At 43.6% G+C, this 20293-nt stretch overlaps 1 protein-coding gene across 8 annotated transcripts; it reads left to right on the top strand.

Annotated features, from left to right (window-relative positions):
* Positions 1-382: 382 nt before the first annotated feature.
* Positions 383-18009, top strand: LOC121535133 (carbonic anhydrase-related protein). Of its 8 annotated transcripts, XM_041841880.2 has the most exons (11): positions 383-719; positions 985-1005; positions 2442-2633; positions 2936-3060; positions 3680-3775; positions 5130-5192; positions 5659-5728; positions 5826-5938; positions 11660-11850; positions 16322-16434; positions 17010-18009. In XM_041841880.2, the coding sequence occupies exons 1-9, from the start codon at positions 647-649 to the stop codon at positions 11792-11794; spliced, it is 888 nt and encodes a 295-aa protein (XP_041697814.1). In that variant the 5' UTR covers positions 383-646; the 3' UTR covers positions 11795-11850; positions 16322-16434; positions 17010-18009. The 8 variants fall into 8 exon arrangements, with proteins under 8 accessions (XP_041697814.1, XP_041697811.1, XP_041697812.1 ...); XM_041841877.2 differs by having other exon boundaries at positions 16322-18009; XM_041841878.2 differs by lacking the exon at positions 16322-16434 and having other exon boundaries at positions 16953-18009.
* Positions 18010-20293: the final 2284 nt, after the last annotated feature.

A 20293-nucleotide genomic window follows, 5' to 3' on the forward strand; every position in this document is an offset into this window, starting at 1 on the left:
CTAGGCGGATCTCTGGCCTCGTGTCCAAGAGAAACATAATTCTGACTCTGACCTTCCTGCCAACCCCCCTGTGGGCTGCTGGTGCTTAGAGACAGTTGTGAAACTCTTAGCTGCTGGCACTGACCTACAGTGTCTGTAGGTGGGAGAGTCTACACTGCAGCCTGGATACACATAGCTTGACAACAACAGAGAGAGAGAGAGATTTCACTTTTGTTTACTATCTACTTCCCTTGCTTTGGCAATGTTAACACACGTTTCCCATGCCAATAAAGCCCTTAAATTGAAATTGAAATTGAGAGAGAGAGAGAGAGAGAGAGAGAAAGAGAGAGAGAGAGAGAAGATAGAGGGAGGGACTTCCAAGGAAGGGATAGTGCTTTAAGGACCCTCACTCTCTCCTATTTGATGGACTGCGCACCCCCTTCATCAGTATTTGGAGCTGAACCGCTGTACCAGCACATACTGCAGCACCTCACTGAAGACAGGCTCTCACAGTCACTGGCATCTGACAGACTACCCTCCCTACCTCACAAAGAAAGGAAGGAATAAAACAAAAAGAAGACATAAGAACAAAAGCCAGAGACTGAGTCTGACTTCAAATCAAAGCCAGTGTGTTAAGTAAGAAGACTTGTTCCGTACTTCCACAGCCATGGCAGACAGTGTGATTGAGGAGTCTGACTACTACCCTGGGAAAGATGAATTGGACTGGGGATATCAAGAAGGTAAGGTTTTACTATACACTTTGTTTCCTTTCACTATTTTTCTCGCACAAAACAGAGCTTAGAAAAATAACATGTTCTTTCCCATTTTGGCACCAAACACAATGCATGCATTGATATGGAAATACAGTACTTTCTTCATAGATATAAACAGAAAAATACAAATCTCTCTGTCTCTTTCTCTCTCTCTCTCTTTCTCTCTTCTCTCTCTTTCTCTCTCTTTCTCTCTCTTTCTCTCTCTTTCTCTCTCTCTCTCTCGCACATACAGTAGGTAAAGAACCCAAAGAAGGTAGGGTCATTATTGGGGTAACTTGATCATGCAAATTAGCTGTCTAGAACTGAATTTGAGATTCATGAGTCACACCAATGATTTAGTATTCTAAGAGAGTAGTGGTCTAGCTACCATGCTTTCATGATTCTGAGCTTTTACCAGCTCATGTCCAGGGCTCCATTGTGTGCATTGTATGTCTCAAATTTGCCTCTGGGCTCTTAGGGTAATAGTCAAGGTTTCCAGTAACTGGGAAAAGAACATGAGAGATTGTAAAATCTAAGTCAAGAGCTATCCTTTTAGTAACTCTAATCAAAATCTAGTAAAAGTTGTGTCTAGTCATATTATTATTGGTGTTGACTTGAGATATAAATATATATATTGTTGGTATGGGATAAAGTCATCCATACACTAAAGGAGGAGAGAGGACTTGTCTGTAGCGCTAACTAACTTAGCCACATTAGCTGCTTCATTTACTAACTCCTGGCTTTGCTTCAGAAAGCTTGTTTTTTCCGCACATGTTTTTGTGTTATGTGCTCCCTCTGCAATTCAAAGCCATGGTTTCATCATCTTAATTACAAGGCTAAGTAAGTGTGTGTGAGGTCAGACACTTCAGAGTGGGTCTGTATTTAGATTGGGTCAGTGATGTATGAAGGGAGAGCTTTTATCCAGTTTATGTCCCCCATCATGGGACTAGAGGGAGAGACACTGTAGAAGGGTGTGTCCCTGACAGATTGTATATCAAATCTGATTTGATGAATTGCGTTTTGCACTCTCTCTGCACGTACAGCACAGTGATAAATGACTATGAAATAATTCAGGGCATGGTATGGAAAGACCAGAGACCTAAGACAGCTAGCTAACAGAGTGTGCTTACAGAGTGTGAAAAGATGTGAGACAATGATAATGAGGATATTTTCACAAACCATTTACACACAGAATGGAGAGATGTGGGATTAACAGTGTGTGAAAAATAGAGGGGGGAAAGGGAGGTATAGACAGAGAGTAAGAGACAAAAGAGAGAGAGAACGTGTGAGAGGTGGTAAGAAACAAGAACTAGAACGTCCTTGAATCCTGGTGACAGTTATTCTTGGTACCGACTCCCCAAGTGCTCAGCGTAGTGACACTGAGGGATTGGCGTACTCTTTAACTCCAGTGTGTGTGGTGTGTGTGTGCATGCATGTGTCTGTGAGAGTGTGCATGCGTGCGTGTGTGTGTGTGTGTGCATATGCACACATTTGTGTGTCCTCAGTTATACACTTTGTTTATGCTGCTTGTGTATTCAAAGGCTGGATTTACACTCCACTAGACATACTCCGTCACCACGTTGTGACTTCACCACGCACCGCATGGAGACCTCTGCATGGAGATCTCAGTGCATGCCAGTGCCCAGAGGTTGTCACTTTACGCAAGCGTCAGTGACGTTGAGTGTCAGGCTAAGTTGTGTGTGTTTTCAGGTGTAGAGTGGGGTTTGCTGTTCCCTGATGCTAATGGGGAGTACCAGTCACCCATCAACCTGAACTCCCGGGAGGCGCGTTATGACCCCTTGCTCCTGGATGTGGGGCTCACACCCAATTACGTGGTGTGTCGGGACTGTGAGGTCATCAACGATGGACACACCGTACGCATCATGCTGAGGTCCAAATCAGGTGCAGACACACATCCCAAAAGTTTATATAACATTGCCATGGTACACATAAAAACAATTAATGGGTTCAATTTATGAAAAACCCTCCACAATAGTGATGATCTTGAATGCACTTTTTCAATGATCTTACATTAGCTGTGACCACTGAAAGTTGAGTCAATGACTGTGTGCTGCATGGGAAATACAGATACACTTCAGAGTTTAATCAGAATTCAAACCTACATTCAAAACCCCAGATCATCTGATGTGGTCTGCATTTCCTGTGTCTGCTCTCCCATGATGCTCTGGGTTTCCTGTCTGCAGTGGTAACTGGCGGCCCATTGCCAAGTGATCATGAGTACGAGCTGCATGAGGTGCGCTTCCACTGGGGCAAAGAGAACCAGCGGGGCTCAGAACACACTGTCAACTTTAAGGCCTTCCCCATGGAGGTATGGGTCTCGGCCAAACACACACATGCGGGCCATCAAGAAAGCGTGCACACACACACACACGCATACACACACACACTGTCCGCTTCAAGGCCCTGACCATGTTTATCTAAGTTAGAGGCCACTGTTACAGTACTCAGAAAGAGGGACTTGTTATGTTCACATAAAAACAGGTTATTTTGGGTCAGGGCTTTAAAAGCTCATTACTTTGTTTCATATATTTGCACATCACTCAGGCCATTGACGCGTTTGAAAGGGCCTGAAGAGGCTATGCCACTGGTGGTTTGGCTTTATAAGCTTCATTCTCTATTTAAGGTGCTTGGTGCTCTATTTAAAACTGTAGAGTGCACTAATGTCCCTTACACCTGCTCTGTCTCGGCCCTGTCTTCTGCAGCCTACCTCTGTCCATCATTCTTTCATTTTCTTTCCTTCTTTCTTTCTTTCTTTCTTTCTTTCTTTCTTTCTTTCTTTCTTTCTTTCTTTCTTTCTTTCTTTCTTTCTTTCTTTCTTTCTTTCTTTCTTTCTTTCTTTCTTTCTTTCTTTCTTTCTTTCTCTGAATATCATATGTGATCGGCTTCACTATAATATGGTACAATACAATACATGTGCTTCCCCCCAGCTCCATCTGATCCACTGGAACACAACCCTGTTCAACAGTGTGGAGGAAGCCCTGGGTAAGAAGAACGGAGTTCTCATCATCGCTCTGTTTGTGCAGGTATTGATTGCTTTGGTCTCACTCTAAAGTCATATGAGAATCCCCTCTTCTCATGGTCTGTATGGTTCTGTTAGGCACTTTCCAACTTGGTTTGTTATTACTGTAATTTATATCATATCATATTCATATCAGCTTTGACACTAAAGATTTGACACTAAACATATCTTTTTTTAATTGTACTGAGAAAAACCACCACATTGAAATAACCAAGATAACATTTGACTGAAGTGAACTGCCTTGAGGTAATGACTGAATATATGAATGGACAAACACTTAGTGGTGTAAAGTACGTAAGTCGTTTTGGGGGGTATCTGTACTTTACTTTACTATTTATATTTTTGACAACTTTACTTTAACTTCACTACATTCCTTAAGAAAATATGTACTTTTTACTCCCATACATTTCTCTGACACCCAAAGGTACTTGTTACACTTTGAATGCTTAGTTGGACAGGAAAATTGTTTAATTCACACTTATCAAGAGAACACGTGGTCATCCCTACTGCCTCTGATCAGGCGGACTTACTAAACACAAATGCTTTGTTTGTGAATGAGGTCTGAGTGTTGGAGTGTACCCATGGCTATCCGTAAATAAATAAATAAAATACAATTGTGCAGTCTGGTTTGTTTAAAGGGATACTTCGGGATTTTGGCAATGAAGCCCTTTATCTTCTTCCCCAGAGTCAGATTAACTTGTGAATACCATTTTTATTTCTCTGCGAGCGATTTGAAGGAAGTTGCTAACAGGCGCTAGCACAATTGCTAACTAGTGTTAGCACAATGACTGGAAGTCTATGGGTATCTGCTAGCTAGCAGATACCCATAGACTTACAGTCATTGTGCTAATGTTAGTTAGCATTGGTTCGTGAAACTAACTTGACCTTCCTTCATACAGGACACAGAGACATAGAAATGGTAACCACAAGTTCATCTGACTCTGGGGAAGTAGATAAAGGGTCTCATTGCCAAAATCTCAAAGTATCCCTTTAATATAAGGAATTTGAAAGTATTTATTGCATTTACTTTTACTTTTGATACTTAATGATATTTTAGCATTGAGTTTTGCTTTTAAAAAGTATATTTAAAGCCAGATACTTTTAGACTTTTACTGAAGTAGTATTTTACTGGGTTAATTTCACTTTTAGTTGAGTCATTTTCTAATAAAGTATCTTTACTTTTACTCAAGTATGATAATTGGGTACTTTTCCACCATTGCCACATCCTGTCAGGATGCTTCAAACACGTCAACAGCCCCATGTTAAGATGTGTTAACATCATAACATTACGTTGATCTGTTAGGACATTCTTTCCTGACCTCTTTTTGACTTGATGCCCTTGACATTGTTTCCTTCAGATAGGGAAGGAGCATCTGGGGTTGAAGGCCATAACAGAAGTGCTGCAGGACCTACAATACAAGGTAAGATGTTGGCGTCCATTTTGTTGTCCAAGTGCTATTGTTATGGTGATGATGTTATGGTTATGAGTTGTCATGGTGATGAGAGGGCAGAGGTAATGAGAAATTACTGATATGACCTAAGGGGGTAGAAACCCAATGCTTAACTGAGAGCTAGAGGAAGACATACAGTACATAGACAATAAAACTAGGCAGTTAACAGAAAATCAGCAGAGGTGCAACGATTGGAGCATGCAGCAATTGATTCATTTATTTATTATTGATTTTTCAATTAATTAATTTTTCAATTAATGCTCCAGATTGATTTGAAACCATCTGAAACATTTAAGATTAGACAGGAGAAATGTTGATGCAGAATGTGAAGAAGGAGCTCCAGTAGTACAGATGATCTGCAATAATACAGTCATGACAAACATGGTGGCTAAATGAACAGCACATTACAAATGAAGCAAATCAACAAATATTTTAGTGTGTTGACCTATCTTTACAGGGGAAGACCAAGATAATACCGTGCTTCAATCCCAACACACTACTTCCTGGTGAGTCCTTCATCTAATTGTGTATGATTCCTGCTTGCATGCATGGTGTGACACAGTATTAGATGAAGATATGGTATGTGTTTGTTGCTCCCTCCAGATCCTCTCCTGAGAGACTACTGGGTGTATGAGGGCTCCCTGACCACCCCTCCATGTAGTGAGCGCGTCACCTGGATCCTGTACCGCTATCCACTCACCATCTCACAGTTACAGGTAGGCCATCTGACACATGGTCTGGTTCAATGAATCAATCAAATGTATTTTAGAAAGGCCATTTTACATCAGCAGTTGTCACAAAGTGCTTTACTGATACCCATCCTAAAACCCCAAAGATCAAGCATTGCAGATGCAGATGCAGATGCACAATGGCTAAGAAAAACTCCCTACCCTGCTGAAACCCCCCACTATAGAACAGCAGAAATTTTCAAGCTGGTCCATGATGGTTTATGCTGGTCAGTGCTTGTCTAATGCTGGTCAAGCTGGTCTGACCAGCATGGTCTAGCTGGTTATGCCGGCCGAACAGAATGGTCTAGCTGGTCAAGCTGGTCTGACCAGCATGGTCTAGCTGGCAAAACCACACCCATAATTATCATTTATTTCCCAGCATGCTCTATTGAAGTTCGATATTTTTAATTGTTTGTTTCAATATCTGTGTTTTTGCATGTACATTGACTGATTAATTAATCTTATGCGACACAAAGATAAATAACATACATTTTTCTCAACTATTCCAATCTGAATTAGTAGTTGGACTTTTTGCACCTGCTACTGAAATGGTTGTTCCAGTTTAGATGGTTTAGGTAGTCTCATTTATTAATCTTTCTAACCTTGGCAGTCATTCTGAATTCAGATTGTGGGTGAATAAAAGTTCATAATGTGACTTCCAGGCCTGATGTGGCCACTGTATTAGGGAAAAACTAGGCCTTCATTTATGATATATGTAACTTTTTGGGTGACCCAACCAAATTCACATAGAAATGTGTGTTATAGAGATGTCATTCTCATTGAAAGCAAGTCTAAGAAGCGGTAGATCTGTGCTATGTGTGCGCTTGTCACGTTCGTTCATAGACGGGTCAGACCAAGGCGCAGCGTGATATGCATACATGTTTATTTTAAACTTAGTAAACAATGACAAAACAATAAACCAACGAAACGTGACGTCCAAAGGTAACACACAACAAACCTCACACGGAACAAGATCCCACAACTTAACGAGTGCCAATAGGCTGCCTAAGTATGATCCCCAATCAGAGACAACGAGTGACAGCTGCCTCTGATTGGGAACCACACCGGCCAACATAGATCTACACATACTAGAACATAAACATAGATATACACCACATAGAAAATCACACCCTGACTCAACAAATTAGAGTCCCCTGAGTCAGGGCGTGACAGTACCCCCCCCCAAAGGTGCGGACTCCGACCGCACAACCTTTACTTAACAGGGTAGGGGCCGGGTGGGCATTCCGCCTCGGAGGCAGATCCGGCTCCGGGCGTGACAACCACCTATTCTCCGCCTCCCTGTTGCGCCCCTGGTCTGGTCTAAACCTATGCGCGCTGCTTCCCCTCTCCTTCCTCCCACTATACTCCAAGCCCTGTCTGGACCCTGGTGTGGGAGACCCCGAACCTGGAGAGGGGCTGACGTCTGGGTCTGGACTGGAGCCGCTGACCGGAGCTGGACCGGGCACCGGTGGAGCGGACTGCTCAGGCTACGGACTGGAGCCGCTGACCGGAGCTGGACTTGGCAACGGTGGAGCGGACTGCTCTGGCTCCGGAGTAGAGCCGCTGACCGGATCTGGACTGGACCCCGGTGGAGCGGACTGCTCTGGCTCCGGAGTGGAGCCGCTGACCGGAGCCGGATCAGGCACCGGTGGAGCGGACAGCTCTGGCTCCGGAGTGGAGCTTCTGACCAGAGCTGTATCAGGCACCGGCGGAGCGGACTGCTCTGGCTCCAGAGTGGAACAGCTGACCGGAGCTGGATCAGGCACCGGTGGAGCGGACTGCTCTGGCTCCGGAGTGGAGCCGCTGACCAGAGCTGTATCAGGCACCGGTGGAGCGGACTGCTCTGGCTCCGGAGTGGAGCAGCTGACCGGTGCCGATCCAGGCACCGGTGGAACGGGCACGGGCCGTGCCGGACTGGACAAACGCACCACTGGTCAGGTGCGAGGAGCAGGCACGGGCCGGACCGGACTGGCGACGCGCACCACTGGTTTGGTGTGAGGAGCAGGAACAGGCCGGGCCGGGCTGGCGACGCGCACCACTGGCTTGGTGCGAGGAGCAGGAACAGGCCGGGCCGGGCTGGCCAAACGCACTACTGGTCTGGTGCGAGGAGCAGGCACGGGCAGGACCAGACTGGCGACGCGCACCACTGGTTTGGTGCGAGGAGCAGGAACAGGCCGGGCCGGGCTGGCGACGCGCACCACTGGCTTGGTGCGAGGCGCAGGAACAGGCCGGGCCGGGCTGGCGACGCGCACCACTGGCTTGGTGCGAGGAGCAGGAACAGGCCGGGCCGGGCTGGCAACGCGCACCACTGGCTAGGTGCGAGGAGCAGGAACAGGCCGGGCCGGGCTGGCGACGCGCACCACTGGCTTGGTGCGAGGAGCAGGAACAGGCCGGGCCGGGCTGGCGACGCGCACCACTGGCTTGGTGCGAGGAGGAGGAACAGGCCGGGCCGGGCTGGCGACGCGCACCACTGGCTTGGTGCGAGGAGCAGGAACAGGCCGGGCCGGGCTGGCGACGCGCACCACTGGCTTGGTGCGAGGAGCAGGAACAAGCCGGGCTGGCGACGCGCACCACTGGCTTGGTGCGAGGAGCAGGAACAGGCCGAGCCGGGCTGGCGACGCGCACCACTGGCTTGGTGCGAGGAGCAGGAACAGGCTGGGCCGAGCTGGCGACGCGCACCACTGGCTTGGTGCGAGGAGCAGGAACAGGCCGGGCCGGGCTGGCGACGCGCACCACTGGCTTGGTGCGAGGAGCAGGAACAGGCCGGGCTGGCAACGCGCACCACTGGCTTGGTGCGAGGAGCAGGAACAGGCCGGGCCGGGCTGGCGACGCGCACCACTGGCTTGGTGCGAGGAGCAGGAACAGGCCGGGCCGGGCTGGCGACGCGCATCACTGGCTTGGTGCGAGGAGCAGGAACGGGTCGGGCCGTACTGGGAACACGCACCACTGGCTTAGTGCGGGGAGCAGGAACGGGCCGGACCGGACTGGCGACACGCACCACTTGCTTGGTGCGAGGAGCGGGACTGGGTTCCTTTATTAACCCCCGCTCCTTCTGCTGCCTAACCAGCTCTTCTCGCCGTGCCTCTACACTTTCCTTCTCCCTTTTAGCCTCCTGTAGCGCCTCCCTCTGACCGAATAACTCCTGCTCCCTCTGAACCAATAGCCCCGTAACATGGTGGCCTCCTCTCCTAACCTGCAGATTCGCCTTCCACGGCCTCCTGCTGCCTCGTCATCCACCCCGTATGCCCCCAAACATTTTCTTGGGGTTGCCTCTCGGGTCTCCGTCTGCCGGCACGGTTGGCGCCGTTCTCCTCTCCTACCTGGGCATCAACCTTCATCGCCTCCCGATAACGGACGGCCTCCTCCTCAGTAATTCTCCCCCAACCGAGGAGGACATCTACTAAAGTTACCTCCCGTTGAATCCCCGGCGTTTGCTCCTTCTGGGCACGCTGCTTGGTCCTTGTTTGGTGGGATCTTCTGTCACGTTAGTTCATAGATGGGTCAGACCAAGGCGCAGCGTGATATGCATACATGTTTATTTTAAACTTAATAAACAACGACAAAACAATAAACCAACGAAATGTGACGGCCAAAGGTAACACACAACAAACCTCACACGGAACAAGATCCCACAACTTAACGAGTGCCAATAGGCTGCCTAAGTATGATCCCCAATCAGAGACAATGAGTGACAGTTGCCTCTGATTGGGAACCACACCGGCCAACATAGAACTACACATACTAGAACATAAACACAGATATACACAACATAGAAAATCACACCCTGACTCAACAAATAAGAGTCCCCTGAGGGCGTGACAGCGCTATTTCAATGCTTCCCGTTCTTAAGTTTAGTTTTTGCATCTTTTACTTTCGGTTTTGTATACCAGCCTCAAACAGCTGAAAATACAATATTTTTGGTTATGAAAAATATATTTCACAGTAGATTAGATGGTACTATGATTATCTACACTATACTTGCTTGTTTTGTCACATAAACTGAAATTAGGAAAACTATTAGAATTTTAGCAACCAGGAAATGGCGGAGCGATTTCTTCATAGTGCATCTTTAAGCACTTTGATGCTTGTTTTGTTGGTGACCAGCATATGCTGGTACATATGATGGTATGCTGGTCATCAGCATATCAGCATCAAAGTGTCCAAAACACAATGAAGGCTGGTCACCAGCAAAACCAGCACTAGTCACCAGCATACGCTGGTCTATGCTGTTTACTTTCAGCAGGAACCTAGTAAGAAACCTAGAGAGAAACCAGGCTCCGAGAGGTGGCCAGTCCTTTTCTGGCTGTACCTGGGGTGGCAAGAGTATTTTTGGCCATTAAGGCCAGATCATTTTTCAAGACCTTCAAACATCCATAGATGACCAGCAGGGGCAAATAATAAAGAATTGTTCCATGTTGGTTTCTAGACCCTTGCCCCAGGTCCTACCCCTAGGTCTTATCCATTCACATAGCAATGGTGATGGCACCTCCTAGCACTCCAAGTGGCCATATTGCTTTTATACCAAATGTTATTCAAACCAGCTCCACTTCCATAGATCTTGAGGTTGCTCTAGCTACCTGCATTGAAGTGTGTGTTCTGCTAGAAGGTAAGATAAGGCGTTGTGATTGATTTGGCACTTATAGCCCCATATCTATGAACCAATGTCCCAACCTCTGATTCAACAGCATTGCACAATACAGTTTGTCCTCCCAGTCAGCACACTTTCTACAGAGGCTTTGATGCTGAGCAAGCCTTTCATATGCAGTCTGTTTAGGAACACCTTTAAACTTGTGATGTGATGGTAGATCATTGTTAAATGGAATATTCTATGTAGATTCTCTCATCTCCCAGCTGTAGCATTGTTTTATAACTGTTGACTATTGTTGGATCAGTTAACTAAAAGCACTATGAAAAGTACTACATTGTTCCTTATGGTTACCATCTAGTGAAGCCAGAACAAATAAAAAACCTTTTAGTGCATTTTATTGAGTCGTCAGTATTGATTGATTAATCTGATAATGATCGTTAATGGCTCTGTTTACGTAGACAGCTCTATGACATTCTACTGTTGTCAAGGCTTAGTTGGCTGTGCCTCATATAAAATCCTGTATTACTGAATCCATCTGTCTTGTTTGTTTTGGGTAAACACTATCCTCCTGTATTGGCGCAGTCTGACCGTCTAACCAGATAACTGTTAGCTCAGGGCAAGGTGTCCAGTCCAGTACCCAATGGAAATGTTAACAGAGAATGTCTGTCATTTTACTGCTACACATACAAGACCAGACTCACCTGGAAAGAGGTCTGTAAAATAGACCAGGAAGAAATTAGGCCTAACTCTTAGCCTAAGCATACAGTAGAATGCAAACATGTACAGCACACTGAAAACACTAAATAAGATAAGATATACTTTATTAGTCAACACAAGATGGAAATTTGTCTTGTGCTTTTATCCAACCAGTACCCCCCCACAACATTAGGTTTGAAAGGCTGGAGCAGACGGCAGCCGCAGTGTAGCTAGACAGAACACTTATCGAAACTAGACGGAATACTTCTCTTAATTCATCTACCACCACTCTTTCCCTTCTACATAACTTCTCTCTCTCTCTCCCTTCCTCCATTTCCCTCATCTCATCACTCTCTCTCTTACTCCCTCTCATCCCTCTCTCTCCTCCTCCTCCTCCTCCTCCTCCTCTTCATCATCTCTCCCAGATAGAGGAGTTCAGGAGGCTCAGGTCCCACCTGAAAGGTGCTGATCTACCTGAGGGGAACGACGGGATGTTGGGAGACAACTTCCGCCCCACTCAGCCCCTCAGCGACAGGACCGTCCGGGCTGCCTTTCAGTGACACCCCCCTTCCCCCATCCATCTTCCATGGGGGATCTTTAGCTCCATGTTTAACAGGTAAAGGTCAACCATGTAAATACCAAGTACATGGTTTTTAAATACACTACATGACCAAAGGTATGTGAACACCGGCTCATCGAAAACATCTCATTCCAAAATCATGGGCATTAATATGGAGTTGCTCCCCCCTTTGCTGCTATAACAGCCTCCACTCTTCTGGGAAGGCTTTCCACTAGATGTTAGAACATTGCTGCGGGGACCTGCTTACATTCAGAATGGCTCTTCAGTAAGGCCATTCTACTGCCAATGTTTGTCTATGGAGATTGCATGGCTGTGTGCTTATTTTATACACCAAATCCACTAATTTGAAGGGGTGCCCACATACTTTTGTATATATAGTGTACTTTATATGTGTATAGATATTTTCAAAAGTGTTCTTGACATCTGTGTGACTACTAGATACCATCGCTCTTCACAACCACAAACCAGGTTCAAACCTGTGAGTTTGACCTCCTTCCTCTTATACAGTGCCTTGCAAAAGTATTCATTCCCCTTGGCATTTTTCCTAATTGGTTGCATTACAACCTGTAATTTAAATTGATTTTTATTTTGATTTCATATAATGGACATACACAAAATTGTCCAAATTGGTGAAGTGAAATAAAAAAAAGTACTTGTTTCAAAATATTCTAAAAAATAAATAATGGAGAAGTGGTGCGTGCATATGTATTCACCCCCTTTGCTATGAAGCCCCTAAATAAGATCTGGTGCAACCAATTACCTTCAGAAGTCACATAATTAGTTAAATAAAGTCCACCTGTGTGCAATCTAAGTGTCACATGATCTGTCACATGATCTCAGTATATATACACCTGTTCTGAACGGCCCCAGAGTCTGCAACACCACTAAGCAAGGTGCACCACCAAGCAAGTGGCACCATAAAGACCATGGAGCTCTCCAAACAGGTCAGGGACAAAGTTGTGGAGTACAGATCAGGTTTGGGTTATAAAAAAATATCTGAAACTTTGAACATCCCACGGAGCACCATTAAATCCATTATTAAAAAATTGAAAGATAATGGCACCACAACAAACTTGCCAAGAGAGGGCCGCCCACCAAAACTCACGGACCAGGCAAGGAGGGCATTAATCAGAGAAGCAACAAAGAGACCAAAGATAACCCTGAAGGAGCTGCAAAGCTCCACAGCGGAGATTGGAGTGTCTGTCCATAGGACCACTTTAAGCCGTACACTCCACAGAGCTGGGCTTTACAGAAGAGTGGCCAGAAAAAAGCCATTGCTTAAAGAAAAAAATAAGCAAACATGTTTGGTGTTCGCCAAAAGGCATGTGGGAGACTCCCCAAACATTTGGAAGAAGGTACTCTGGTCAGATGAGACTAAAATATAGCTTTTTGGCCATCAAGGAAAACGTTATGTCTGGCGCAAACCCAACACCTCTCATCACCCCGAGAACACCATCCCCACAGTGAAGCATGGTGGTGGCAGCATCATGCTGTGGGGATGTTTTTCATTGGCAGGGACTGGGAAACTGGTCAGAATTGATGGAATGATGGATGGTGCTAAATATAGGGAAATTATTGAGGGAAACCTGTTTCAGTCTTCCAGAGATTTGAGACTGGGACGGAGGTTCTCCTTCCAGCAGGACAATGACCTTAAGCATACTGCGAAAGCAACACTTGAGTGGTTTAAGGGGAAACATTTAAATGTCTTGGAATGGCCTTGTCAAAGCCCAGACCTCAATCCAATTGAGAATCTGTGGTATGACTTAAAGATTGCTGTACACCAGCGGATCCCATCCAACTTGAAGGAGCTGGAGCAGTTTTGCCTTGAAGAATGGGCAAATATCCCAGTGGCTAGATGTGCCAAGCTTATAGAGACATACCCCAAGAGACTTGCAGCTGTAATTGCTGCAAAAGGTGGCTCTACAAAGTATTGACTTTATGCACGCTCAAGTTTTCTGTTTTTTTGTCTTATTTCTTGTTTGTTTCACAAGAAAAAATATTTTGCATCTTCAAAGTGGTAGGCATGTTGTGTAAATCAAATGATAAAACCCCCCCAAAAATCTATTTTAATTCCAGGTTGTAAGGCAACAAAATAGGAAAAATGCCAAGGGGGGTGAATACTTTCGCAAGCCACTGTACATATTCAGAGTGTTACTTTAGCACAAGTTCATTACATTTACGTGTATAAGACGCCACTTGTTGTTTTACCAAATATTGACTACAGACTGTATGTTCCTCTATAACAAGGGCTGAAGGAAACTAATTTATACCACAGCAACACAAAGAGCCAAGTATCAAATTAAATCGGGGTTATGTTGTCATGCCCTGGAAGTCACAGTTTAATGGAAATAGGCCAGGCATTTCCCAGAGGTAAAATAATAATGGCACCACTCAACACTGGATCAGTGTCAGAGCTATAGTAATAATGAGCTAACCCAGTTCTTCTACTAATCTAGGACTAGCTATGGTGTTGTGTGTGGAGCGGAGGGATATCTATTTTAGAGCTTGCGTTGGGAACACATGGGATAGTGGAAAATAACTCATTTTGAGTGGATGGATTTGGATGTGCTCAACCGAGGGCACAGGGACAAAGTGTGGCTCGGCCTCTACTGCATGTGAAAGAACATGACTGTATCAGAGAGCCAAGAGACACTTGTTTGGTAGTTTGACATATGTTTTAGTAGCTATTAGCTTAGTATAACAAACTGTATGGAAATGGTTGTATAATAGTTGAGTAAAAGTAAAGATACCTTAATAGAAAATGACTCAAGTAAAAGTGAAAGTAATCTAGGAAAATACTACTTGAGTAAAAGTCTAAAAGTATCTGGTTTTAAATGTACTTAAGTACAGTGGTGGAAAAAGTACTCAATTGTCATACTTGAGTAAAAGTAAAAAGTTAAAGTAAATGCTATACATCAAATTCCTTATATTAAGCAAACCAGATGGCACGATTTTCTTGTTCTTGTTAATTTACGGACAGACAGGGCACACTCCAAAACTCAGACATCATTTACAAACACAGTATTTGTGTTTAGTGAGTCCGCCAGATCAGAGGCTGTAGGGATGACAACACGTTATGTTGATATGTGCATGATTTGGGCCATATTGCTGTCCTGCCTGATAAAAATATATAATAATGTAACGAGTACTTTTGGGTGTCAGGTAAAATGTATGGGAGTAAAAAGTAGATATTTTCTTTAGGAATGTAGTGGTGTAAAAGTAAAAGTAATCAAAAATATACATAGTAAAGTGAAGTACGGATACTTCCAAAAAACGATTTAAGTAGTACTTTAAAGTATTTATACTTAAGTACTTTACACCACTGGGAAACAGTGTAGCTACAGAGAGAAATGTGGGAGAGATAGTAGAGCATTGTCTCTTTGGTAAGGGATATGACCTGACCATACCTGAGAGGGGCCAGGAAAAGGGTGAATAGTGGAGGAAGAAGGAGGGATAGAGGAAGGGGGTTCTGAAGGGGACCTGACTGTTGACTCAAATTGCACAATTCAGCAATACCTTAAACTACATTACTAAACTATTACTGATTTAATCATAAGGGAAAATGCATGTAATTACATTGTAACACATTTGTAAATGCAGGTAGTTAAATGGGTCTGCCAATTGTCAATTCTGTTTACCATGGAAATACAAAAAGGTGGTCAGTACTGCATAATTGCATGCACTAACTTAGCTTGTTACAATTACATCATATATATTGTGTAAGTGATTTTATCTATTGTTTTTGTATAGACCATTTATTTCATTTTTTGCATATTTAAATCAAAACAACCATACAGTATATCAAACTATACACACACCCAATGGGCCACAACAAATAAAATACAAAAAAGAATAACCAACTAGACAAACCAACATATTAAACAAAAACACAAATACACTAACAAAATACATAGGGAGAGTTTTTTTCTTCTGATAAATGATATTTTGTGGCCATGATATTCCTTTTTGCCTTTAAGGAAAAACAAGAACCGTTCCCATATCTTTTTGGAGTCATTTACGTTTGAGTCATTTAGCAGACACTCTTACACAGAGCGACTAGGGTTAAGTGCCTTGCTCAAGGCCACATCAACAGTTTTTTCCCCACCTAGTCGGCTTGGTTACTGGCCCAACGCTCTTAACCGCTAGGCTACCTGCCGCAATGTTGTTTTTATCAACAGATTTGAAATGTTATTGACCCAGTAAGTACTCTGGTATAAGGATTTATAAGGATTGTGTGACATAAAGTGCGTAAAATGTCATATTTCTAGCTCTGTAACCATCATAGAGCATACACAGAAAACAGGGTAATAGTTTGTGGATTTAAAAGTGGAAAATCGTACATCATAACATTGCACAATGTCAAACAACTCTAACACAAAACAAGGGACTTATAAAAGAACACTTTGCTCCTCTACCCGCCACCTCTGTCCAAACCCAGTCTTGGGGGTGACATTATTGCTGGAATGTTCCAACATCTGCTAAATATTCCCTTTTTTTATTTTCATAGTGAGAAAGAGAGAGTGAAACGAGAGAAGGAGAGAAAGGAGGGGAGAGGGAGAAATGGCCTTTCTGAATCGGCTGGATGGCTGGAAGTTATGTTACATTGGATCACCTGGACTGGTAGCTACAGATTGTAACACCAGATTTGGACCATTATACTGGTCGTTACAGGTGTGGCTATACAAAACGTTGCCAGAGATTTTTCAACTAACCTGGTATTGGCGATACTATATTTGTCCTCGATTAGTGGAAACAGGAGTGTCATAGAATATCCGTGCCCAGTTGCAGGGGATCCGTTTGAATTTAGAAAATGCTCTGTTATTAAAATAAATATATGTTTTGGTCCATGAAGTAATCCAACAATGTGTACACCACCATCTTGTCTTTTTCAAATCTTCTCTCATTTATTGAGACAGGGGGGTCCACCAAAGTGCCACGTGCCAGGATGACAAATACATGTCTCGATCAATGAGAGAAGATTTTTAAAAAATAACAAGATGGCGGCGTACACATTGTCGCCAATACCAGGTTAGTTAAAAAATCTCTGCCGACGTTTTGTATAGCCACACCTGTAACTACCAGTATAATTGTCCACATTTCTGGGGTTAAATCACATTATCTGGTGTTACAATTTGTAGCTACTGGACTTGGATGGAGCTCACAAAGGCACAATTTTACTCTGTGTGTTGATGAAGGCAGCCCTGACAGACCAACCAGCTGGCTTCACCTGTGACCTGGAACATAGCCATTTGCTGTTGGCTGGGCCAAGATGGATCCATGCTCTGGAAGGAGAGACATGATTGGCTCTGATCCAATATCCATATTATCACTAGTATACTATAGATGGAAGCGCTGGATTGGGCACGCATTCTTAGTGGTGTGATACTGGGGTTATTGGTGGAATGTAGTCCTTGTGATAGGATTTGTGTAGGCTACATACCGGTATGCATACTTAGCTTGGGGCATGTAATTCTGTACTGTCCGCATTCCATAATATGTGAACGAGGCATAGTCATGCAGGTTGTAGTTTGTGTAATAAGATGAAAAATGTGAATGAACTAACACCTGTCCCTAGGGATTTTCAAAATATGGAAAATAAATGTACAGCACATTACTTTAAAAAATATGTATGATAATAATGCTGTTAAAACCGTACTGTCTCTCAGAATAGGAAATACACTAACAAGCAGAAATATAATATACATGGGCTGGTCAGGTTTAATGACCTCAGGTCAGGTTTAATGACCTCAGGTCAGGTTTAATGACCTCAGGTCAGGTTTAATGACCTCAGGTCAGGTTTAATGCTGTATAATCTCAGATGTCTCATAGGCTGATATTTGTTGAGATATTTCCGTCAGCTTCTGGCTCCTGTCCTCGCAGTATTAAAAGTAGTGTTTTTGTGCTTTTCGATATCTGCTTATTTAGCAATAGGAAGCATGACATTAGACGGTTAGACCACAGTGTGCCCTTTCTTGTAAAAACACAGGAAACATTCATCAAAGGTAAATCACCTTTAAGGGCTCCAGACACACAGTACAGCACAGGGTTATAGGCTATGAAAAAAGACTTGAATTTTCTTGTGATATTTTTAGACGTTTTAAGGTATGTAGTTCTTGTACTGACTGTAATGTGATGATGATGATAACGATTACTCTAACTGTAACTTAACAATAAAGGTAAAATTGTTATTAGTAACACATTAGTCACTGGTTGTTATTTCAACTATCTAACTAGTTCCATGGCCTATTCAACTTACCATTACACCACTGAAAAAGATCACTACCATTTAATATGGGTAGGTATATGATTAACTTGATTTTAAATTGAATTTTCATTACATATGACCAAAATTGTAGACTTTTCCAGTCTCTGCCACATTATACCATGTATACAATAGGCCCTACTGTACTAGTGTCTGTCTCCAGCATTTCCCTGAGGAAGCAACCAAACTGGATCGGTGAGAAAAGAGCCAGTTAATGACATACACACCTACAGCTGGAGGCTATGTTTACACCAGGATGTGCTCGTTACACGGGCCATAATGGATAAAGTCAGGCTATCACACCCACCTATCTAATACACAGCTAATCTGCCCACAGGGAGCTCTCATCTCACAGTGCAACAGTACAACAGAGACCCACCCATATTATTAGTATAAGCCATAAACATACTGGAATACAATACAGGGGACTGCGAGTTGTGCCAGGAGTTTTTCCTGGCAATGTGACCTGGGCCAGGAGATTTTCATGGCCAAGAATAACTACAATCATGTCCAGCTGTTTTGTGGCCTTGAAGAGAGGAGGAGACTGGAATCACTGTAAAGAAATACAAAATATGAATCAACATTTTGGGGTTATTCATAAAAAGGAAAATGACATTTACATATTTTTAACCTGTCATTAAAATTATTTACATAATTACTACATAGTTATAAGAGCAACTTAATATAAAGTGTGATGGGTTTCAGCAGGAAACCACATACAGCGGCACTATGCTGTAGCGTCTATGGTAGGAATGTGAATGAGACCAAACAGGTCTTACAGTGCCCTCCTCTGTCTGAATGACTAATGCCAGCATAGAAACACAGGCACTTCAACTGTCAGAGAAAATACACTGCACCTCATATGATGCCTCATACACTGAAAATGACTACTATAGCACTGGAGAAAACATGACACCTGAAAGGTCACTGTTAAAGGGGGTCACATGACTGTAGCTAGACATAATTGTACTAACATAGGCTAGTTGGGTGAGTCACAGTGCAAAGACATGTAAATGACCCAAATGTACTATCATGACTTTATCTCTTGCACAATCCTCTGTTTTTGTGATATTTCCTATCTATTGGTTAAACTAGCTTGAGATTTAAGCTTTAATTATTTAGAAAGCATGGAGTTAGATTTGTGCATGCATCATTCACAGCAAATGCCTCCCTAGTTTCTTTACAAATGTATCTGAGTTGCAGTTATTCAGTGAAACAGCAGGGGACACTCTAATCCAACGCTGTGAGAACCTGGTCTGGACTAAAGTGGTACAGAGAGGGAGCGGCAGGGAGAGAGAGAGGTAACGGGGAATGTTCCGGGCCACAGGGCATCTAACTGTTTGATCAGGCTTGGCCTTTCACGGACCGAGAGAGAATATCAGCGATGACGGAACATCTCGTCTGACATTTATATTATTCCGTTTCCATAACTCTCGCAGAGGAGGGAGGATAGAAAAGCTATTCTGTGATCAAGAGCACTGAAAGAGACTGAGAGAGGAGAAGAGACACAGAGGGAAAAGAGAGTGAACCGAAATGGAGCCTGACTGTTATAAAATGTGCAAATGTCTATTGTCCTCGTCCTTTGATTTTTACCAAGTTGGAGTGAAGCAGCGTGAAATGGATCCTATTCAGATAACATTGTATAGTACATTTCACTTTCCCATCAGTAGTTGCTCTCTCACTGTCAGGGAAAAAGGTATTCTGGTTCTAAATTGTACAGTAGTTGCAGCCACATTTAAATACCAACTACTCCCAAAGTCCTGTCCAGATTCATGGTAGAAAGAAACAGAAATGTACTGATGCAGTACATCATGGTCAATATGAGAGATAAAAGATAAGACCGATGTATTTTGACCTGCAGATGTGGTATCTTAATTTGATCACTCTTTTGTTGCTGAGAATTTTCCTGTACGGCAGGAAATGCAAACTTGCAGTGTATTTGAGTTTTTAAAAGACTTCTAAAGTTTGAAATTTCCACTTTGAAATTTCAGACTTGATTGATTTGCCCTAACAAAAATGTATCAACACCTACAAAAATATCCATTAATTATAATCCACATAATAATTCACATTTCCTGTTGCTGCGGGATTATTTTCCTGCTGTAGCAAACTGGCTCACATTAAGATCCTACATCTGTATAAATATATCCCTTCCCTTCCAGAGTAAAAGAGAAAGGCACAAACTAAAACCTAAAGCTGAACAATAGAATCCTCCAC

The sequence above is a fragment of the Coregonus clupeaformis genome, chromosome 21 (genome assembly GCF_020615455.1).
Source record: "Coregonus clupeaformis isolate EN_2021a chromosome 21, ASM2061545v1, whole genome shotgun sequence".
NCBI classification, from domain to species: domain Eukaryota; kingdom Metazoa; phylum Chordata; class Actinopteri; order Salmoniformes; family Salmonidae; genus Coregonus; species Coregonus clupeaformis.

Excerpts from the sequence above, each read along its gene's own strand:
- LOC121535133 (XM_041841877.2), top strand. The coding sequence starts at position 647 with ATGGCAGACAGTGTGATTGAGGAGTCTGACTACTACCCTGGGAAAGAT. Across the intron at positions 3,776-5,129 it reads TCATCGCTCTGTTTGTGCAG|ATAGGGAAGGAGCATCTGGG; the intron begins GTATTGATTGCT and ends TGTTTCCTTCAG. Across the intron at positions 5,193-5,658 it reads TGCAGGACCTACAATACAAG|TGTGTTGACCTATCTTTACA; the intron begins GTAAGATGTTGG and ends CAAATATTTTAG.